An 8,554-nucleotide genomic window follows, 5' to 3' on the forward strand; every position below is an offset into this window, starting at 1 on the left:
GATTCCAATGGAGTATGAGTACGGAGTACAAAAATTATTTTCTTTTATCGAGCAATTTCATTAAAAAAACTTTTAAATATGCTTCGTTGTCTCCAAAAAAAGTCTGAATTTTTAAAATCATTTATATTTAGAAATACTTTTGACACATTTTGTTGAGCTGAAGTTGATCTAACACTGTTGCACGAATAAGTGCGATATAATAAATGAACTTTTAGATTTTTTTTTGTCCAAACATGCGATGGATCGGACATGCCATGCGAAGCCCTCAAGATCACATCACCAGAAATGCAATAGACTTGAACCCCCAAAGCCGTAGAAAAGGCCGCCCGAGACACACAACAAAAATAACACAAAAACCGATTTTTCAATAGTTAAGGCTGTGAATTTACCATTGAAATGAAAGTTCATCGGTTAACTCTTTAAACAAAGGATTTTAGAACGTAATTTGTTTCTCCTGTAAAATTTTGTGAAAAGAGGCTTCTATGAGTTTTGCCAGTCTTCATATTAGAAATTAAAGTTATTTCAGCATAAAAGAAAAATTGTTTGAATATTTTAGTTAAATACTCACTCTAATTTTTATGAACTGCCTGCCGCCAGTTGGTGTCAAGCCAGCAGCTACCCCAAGTAAATGAAAATTCAAACAAATAACGTAATTTGTATTTGCGGTTACCGGAGCATATTTACATACTGACAGAAACACACATACGAACGCTCACATGTGTGTGGCAGTGGTAATTTACCAAATTATAGAGCATCCTTTCGAACAAAGTAGGAGAAATTAAATTCTAAACGTGGATAGACACCATTGTTTTGTTTTAACGCTGCTAAATTTGCTTCAAAATATTATGGTGTTGAAACCCATTTTAAAACTACAACAAATAAAATGTTGTTTATGCCCTACACGACCATAGTTGAGGAGGGTATAATGAGTTTGTGGTGATGTTTGTAACGCCCCAAAGTATAACATATAAAGTATGTGTCATTAAGAGCTTCCTATCTTTGAATTTAAATAAAACAAAGTGTAAGTGTCATTATGTATGGAATATAACCTCGTGCAAATATCCGCCGAGGCTTTGCTGTGTGGTGCGCATCAGTAATGTCGAATTTTCCATTACTCTGTCTAGTAAATCTGGTTGAATTTGACTGATGACCAGAATTGTATTGGCTTTGAGGGCCACTGTGATTTGTGGCTTATCGTAAATAAGTCTCCTGGATCCGATGACATACCAGCACTGATCTTGAAACAGTGCTCGTCCATTAGCTAACCTTTTAGCACTTCATACCGTGCCGGCGTATTTCCAGTATTTTGGAAGCTTGGTAATGTAACGCCAATTCCTAAGAAGGGTGAGGCTAACAATCCTGAAAATTATCGCCCAAGAGCAATTTGGTCTGTACTTTCCAAAGTTATGGAGAGTATGGTTTTTTTTTTTTTTTTTTTTTGTTTGTTTTTATTCATTAATTCAAAAAATTACAATTTTCATTAATATGGTCTCAGCGCCTCTAGGGCATTGTTGAGACAGCGTTGGCTACAATATACAAATTATTAATGCTTCAAAAACTGATTTAAAAAATTTAAAAAGAGATAATATTACATTAGAAAATTTAATAATTTATACTATATTAAAAGCATTTCAATATTATTTAAATAAAAATCTTTAAGTTTTTTCTTAAACAACGATATTGACGAACAGTTTTTTATAGACTGAGGCAAATTATTGTATTCTAAACTACCAATATACTCAATTCTTTGTTTTGTGATTTCTAGACGACATCTAGAAATCCATAAATTCAAGTTGTTTCTTGTATTAAAAACAGTCTGGTTGATAGAAAATCTGATTGTGTGATGTCCAATTCCATGTATTATTTTATAAATATAAGTCAATAGCTGCAGTTTGTAAATACCATATATTGGTAAGACTTTTTTAGCAATATCCCTATACAACAGCAATGTCGGATATATTTGCGGCAGATTAAACACAGCCTTTAACAATTTATTTTGTATAATTTGTAAACTCTTTAAATCAGCGTTTTTTTTAAATCCATAAACAAGTGTAATATAGTTAAGATGACTTTGAACCAGAGCTTGAAAAATTATATATTTGGTTTTTTCATCAAGTTTATGTCTTAGTTTAAAAAGAATACCAAGTGCTGGAGATATTTTCGATCGAACATATTTAATATGATGATTCCATGTTAAATTACTTTGCAGGATAATTCCCAAAAACTTTATTGAGTCGACTTCAATGATTTCTTTTCCATCTATAAACAAAGGATCTTCTCCAGAAATTCGATGTGGTTGGGGTCTGAAACGTACTAGTTTTGTTTTGTTATGATTTAACACTAATTTATTTATTCTGGCAAATTCTTTAATTAATGATGCATCTCTTTCTGCAGATATTTTAAAAATTAAATTTTCCTTATATGGGTATAGTAGACATAAATCATCAGCATACATTATAATTTTTCCATTTAGCCCCAAATTGTTGATGTCATTAACATAAATGTTAAACAATAAAGGCCCCAGCACACTTCCTTGAGGAACTCCATATTCGACATTAGCCATTGAACTTATGCTTTTATTAATTTGCACATACTGCTTGCGGTTTTGCAAATAACTTTTAAAAAATTCCAATTCCCTGTCTCTTACACCATAAAATTTTAATTTTTCAGCTATTATTGAATGATTTACAAGATCAAAAGCTTTGGAAAAATCATAAAAAATAGCACCAACTCCTCTAAAGCCTCTATCCAAACCATCACAAATATAATTGACCACATTCACCACTGCTTCATCTGTACCACAACCCTTTCGAAAGCCATATTGACTAGGATATATTAAATCTTCTTTCTCCAAAAACATTGATAGTTGATTGTGCAAAATCTTTTCAAATATATTATCAATAACAGATAAAACTGCAACAGGTCTAAATTTGTCTAGTGTATTCCCAAGAACTTCCTTAGGGATAGGAATAATTCTGTGAATTTTAAGACTGTCGGGATATATTGAATGACTCATACATGAGTTAAAAATTTTTGTTAATAACGGTGTCACAAATTCTTTACATTCAAAAATACACTTGGATGTTATACCATCACTTCCTGGAGTTTTATTAATATCCAAATGCGTAAGTAAATCATAAACTTCATTTTCATTTGTATGATGTAAAATAAATTTATTACGATTATATCTTAAAGATCGAAACACATTACAATGATCTGTAGAGTTGTATATAATTCCATTATTTAAAATTTCCACAGATTTCAAGAAATGTTGATTTAAAATTTCGGCTTTGTCGTGATCATTTTCAATTATTTGATTTTCATTATTCTTCACAGTAATGCCAGATCTTGAACTTCTTCCTAGAGTTTTATTTATAAATTGCCAACATTTTCGTGGATTATCACGGGTATTATTTATATTATCATGGTAATAATTAATCATACACTTTTTAATTGCTATTTTTAATATTTTGCTGATTCTCTTAATGCAGTTATCAAAATCATCTTTATTCTTTGCTTTTTTTCTTTTTTTTAATAGTTTCCTTTTGTATTCCATAAGAGATTGTAAATTAGCATTTATCCATGGTGTTAATTCGAGTTTTAAGTCTTTTCTCGTTCTGGTTACAACTGTTGAACTAGTAGCAGCATTTTTTATAGACTCTATTAAATAATTCATGTCAATATTGGGATTATAAGTAAAGCTTGAAACCATCAGAGTGCGATTTAGATTTTCTTTAATAAGTTCATAATTATAATGATAACGAACAATGTCTACAAAATCAGTTGTATTAGCTGCAGAGTCAATTATAATATTTATAAGGTTATGATCTGATAATGTCCATTCTACAGAATTAACTTTAAGTTCAATTTCAATATTGCAAAACACATTATCTAATGAGGTCCCACTGCTAGGCCGAGTAATAAGAGTATGACAGTTTCTGAAATCATAACATCGAAAAAGGTCATTCAAATCATGTGCCAGAGGATTATTTATAAAATCAACATTAGTGTCGCCAACAAATATACAAGGATTTGGAGCCATACTTGTAAGACAATTTTCAATATATTCAAAGAATTTATCAGTGTTACATTTTGGTGATCTATAAAAAGATATTAGCTTTATAGGTTTTTTTGTTACGTTTTGTCTTGGTATATTGAGTACAATAGTATCAATAAAATCTTTACTCTCACAGGTTTCAACAGAAAATAATATGCCATCTCGAATATATATTGACGTACCACCATAACAATCAGATCTGCAGCAATGAATTGTATTATACCCCGGAATTTTGTAAAATTGTACCAGTTTACTATCAAACCATGTTTCTTGGATACAAATAATATCTGGTAGTTTAGGTAATAAAGAAATTTTAGATTTAAATTTATTAAATTTTGTAATGGAGGAAATGCTTCTAACATTTACAGAAAATATAGAAAAATAAGATTTACTTTGAGTTTTTAAAAATGTCACATAAGACAAAATTGAAAAAAAGTATTTGTTTAAATTCATTATATTGAGTTTTATGTATTAAAATGTACTATATTAAAAACAAAAATAAGTAAATATTTAAGCAGGTGACAAAAAGGGTGAGTGAACTTCATCATCATCATTATCATCATCATCTACAATAGGATTCTCACGACGCAGAGACCTTCGAGTGCTATTTGTTGTTGCTTCCAGCAATATATTATCTACTTCCTCAAAAGTTTTTATAAGTTTCGGTTTTGACAATTCACTTCTTTTAACATAAACACGACCAGCTAAACTATAAACACGGCGATATCCAACTTTTTGCAGGCTCTTGGCATGGTTAAGCAAAGAAAGTGTTTCTCTGCTTAAAAAATCATTAATAAATATAGATTTATTTTCTTTTTCTCTTAGTTTAGATTTTACTGACATAACCATTTGTTTAGTTCTTTTGTTGTTAAATTTAACGATCATAGTTTGCTTCTTCTTATTGGATCTGTTACTTTCAGAGTTATTATATTCTTTTTTATTTTTCAAGAAAAACGCTTCATCTATGTTATTAGCCTCTACCTTTATATCATAATCTTCCAAAAATTCCATTAATGTTTCTACAGCATCCGCATCTTCTTTACATTCCAAACCATTTATTATACAATCATTTCTAACTCTTTGGTCGTTGAGCATTTTAACAGAAGTTTTTAAATCAGCTATTTCTTTTTTTAAGTTTTTATTTTCTTTTTGTACAGCTTCTATTTTTCTTTTGTTTTCATTAATGCCTTTGAGTATGTCATCGAATTTTGTTGACATAAAATGCATTGTTGTTTGTAACTCATCCAGCTGATTTAGCTTTGCAAGTTGTGTTTTGATTGCATTTAATTCTTGTTTAACTTAACTACCATCTTGTGATATATTTAGAATCCAACAAAGCGACCGGCAGTATGGCTTTCGTAGAGGACTCGCTAGGGGAGACTTGCTAGCCTTCCTATCAGGAAAATGGTGAAAGTAAAGTGGTGGCTGTAGATATTTCCAAGGCATTTTATAGAGTATGGCATGGTGTGATTCTAGCAAAACTTATTTTTGGTGTCGGTATTAACTTCTCTCGATTTATATCGAGCTTTCTCAGAATTCGCACTATACGAGTTGTTATAGATGAGATCTCATCGAAAGAGATCAAGATAAATTCTGGGATATTTCTTATTTTTTTCTAAATGATCTTCTACGTCAAACTACCAACCCTATATATTGATTTGCAGATGACAGGAAAATTTGCCATTCATTGTAACGTGCAGTTACAAAAATCAATACATCAACATAATATAATTATACTAATACAATATATTTTTGTCAATAATTCCCAAACAGTTTATGTGAATCCCATTTTTTGTCATTAATTCCCAAACAGTTTATGTGAGTAATATAAGACAAATAAGAAAAACATGAACATGGAAGCTAGAACCGAAGTCCCGATCTACTTATACTTTGCGCCCGTGTAACAAAGCATAATTAGACGAGACCTAAATTCTTACTTCGTATTACTAACGTAGGTTAATTCCGTAGTAGCCGACCGCGAGCCGAAACGTTTATCTCGTCGAATTCTCTATTAGAAGCTTCGCCCATTAGGCAACATATTTTTTTTTAAAAAGAGAAGTAACACTCAGGCAATTAATACGCCACCGAAGTAAAATAAATAAAGGTTGTTGGCTTGACTAATGCGCCATCTCACCACCAGAGGCGCTGCAACCTGCACTAATAACAAAATTATCGCGCAATTGTAGAGTTGTCAATTAAAAAAGCTTTTCTCCTCCTTTCACCACCTTTTCTTCCACACTCTATCCACTTTCCAAAAGAAAGTAACATATTCCAAAGATCAAACACAGCTCTGTGGTAAAGATTTCAAATGAAGCAGACCTTTGAAGAACCTAAGCATACCCCTGGAAACAAAATGCATCACACATATACATTCAGTTGCAGACCATGCCTGTGGAGATTGGGGCAATGAGGCAAAATATGAATGATTCCATTAATCGGGACCTTCTGACGGGGTCGTGAGAATAGGTTCGCTTTCAACGCTCGCAAGACTCAATGTAGCATGTTGACACATAAACGAACGACAGACCATGCCGCTTCATCTATATTTATGGGTGGTATAAATATTGTAGAATCAGACACTCTCGATGTTCTGTTCATGAGAATACAATGTGATGTCCGCTGGTCTAAACACATTTATCATGTGTCGAAAGAAGCATTCAAGTGTAGGAATTACTTCACTCCATCTGATCTTCTCACTATTTATACCACCTACATATATCCGACCGAAACTGAAATACAACTCCCATGTATGGGCCGGTGCTTCAAAGTCTTATTGCTTTTGGTGTCGGTAACGACTTCTCTCGATTTATATCGAGCTTTCTCCGAGATCGCACTATACGAGTTTTTGTAGATGGGATCTCATCAAATGAGTTCAAGATTAATTCAGGTGTACCGCAAGGCTCCGTTCTTACTCCTACTCTATTTCTTATTTTTCTAAGTGACCTTCTAAGTCAAACGTCCAACCCTATCTATTATTTTGCGGATGACAGCAACATTTGCCATTCATATTCATTTAGCTATAGGCCAAGCCTTTCGGAGATTGGAGCAATGAGGCAAAACATGAATGATACACTTAACCAAGATCTTGTGACAATCTCTGAATGGGGTTGTACGAACAGAGTCGATTTTAATAAACGTAAGACTCAATGTTGTATGTTAACACACAAATGCATGACAGATCATGTTGCTTCATCTGTTTCTATGGGTGGTGTAAAGCACATTTTTCAAGTGTCGAAAAAAGCATTCAAGTGCCTTATCTTATTGATCTCCTTACTATTTACACCACTTATATCCGACCTAAAATGGAATACAATTCTCATGTATGGTTCGGTGCTTCGAAGTCTATTTTGGAGTTACTCGACCGCGTACAGGAGAGGGCGAAGGTACTTATCGGTGACAATACGGTATCCAACTCTATTGATTATCTGGAGCATCGTCGCAATGTGGGTTGTGTTTCACTGTTCTATCGATACTACAATGAAATTACGGAACTTGTTCCCGATACCCGTAGTTTCTCAAGAAATACGCATTTATCAGCGGGGGCTCATCCATTCGTGGTCGATTGGTCAGTGAATCGCACAACACACTACAGAGAAAATTCGTTTTTCAGCCGTACCGTCCGTATGTGGAATAAGCTTCCTGTCGAAGTATTTCCTGTCCCTTTTAATGTAGGAAAGTTCAAATCATATAACATCATATAAACTATTTTCCTAGCTCCAAAAAATGATTTGCTTGAGTAGGGATCATCCCCTGAGTGCTGGTCCAAGAAGAAAACAAAAATATTTCGCTATCATTCATTTAGAAATTCCAAATATTGCAAAATTTTACCATAGACCTTCACGATTTAAGGGTTAACATTGTCCGCTTTTAGTATAACTTTTTTATATATATCTGACCTTTGAACTCGAGCCGTGTCCCAAAATCGTGTTCGATTTGTCTCAAATTTTCAGCAATTAACTTTTAGATCTAGTGTCACAATATTTCAATCGGCACCCTTCAAAATTCTGCACCCATACAACTGATTGTCACTCTAATGTATGTATATACCCGCTATAGGGCCTAATATGGTCGGTCTTGACCAACTATACTTTCTAATTTGTTCTGTTTTTGGTTGGTTGGTGCTTTTAAGCCATGTACACAAACTGTTTGGTTAAAGATCAAAAGGTTTATAAAATTTTTTTCCTTTTTGGGTTATTTTTTTCTTCATTTTCAGTGTGTTAAAAATGTTATTTAGAGAAATATGCTGCAATTTGCCTTTAGAGTGCGGGAAAGAATGTGCGTGTGTGATATTTGTGCGTGTGTGTTGGTTTACCACAACCAAATTTCAAAACATTTCTATGAACTTGACAAAGCAACAACAAAAACAACTTTATAAAAACAAGACACTCACAAACTCACACAAATTTATTCACTGCTTGATCGCCTCAAACGTAAAGAGAAACCAAAACGTCTAAAAACCGCGAAGGGTTCATTTAAAATAACGCTGTAAATGTTTAT

At 32.8% G+C, this 8,554-nt stretch overlaps 1 protein-coding gene across 1 annotated transcript; it reads left to right on the forward strand.

The window, feature by feature from the left end:
• The first annotated feature begins 7,359 nt into the window (after positions 1–7,359).
• Positions 7,360–7,758, forward strand: LOC135961328 (uncharacterized). Its single transcript, XM_065512823.1, has one exon. The coding sequence runs from the start codon at positions 7,360–7,362 to the stop codon at positions 7,756–7,758; it is 399 nt and encodes a 132-aa protein (XP_065368895.1).
• Positions 7,759–8,554: the final 796 nt, after the last annotated feature.

Source organism: Calliphora vicina, chromosome 5, assembly GCF_958450345.1.
Source record: "Calliphora vicina chromosome 5, idCalVici1.1, whole genome shotgun sequence".
In the NCBI taxonomy this organism is placed as follows: Eukaryota; Metazoa; Arthropoda; class Insecta; order Diptera; family Calliphoridae; genus Calliphora; species Calliphora vicina.

Coding starts and splice junctions, on each gene's coding strand:
- LOC135961328 (XM_065512823.1), top strand. CDS start 7,360: ATGGAATACAATTCTCATGTATGGTTCGGTGCTTCGAAGTCTATTTTG.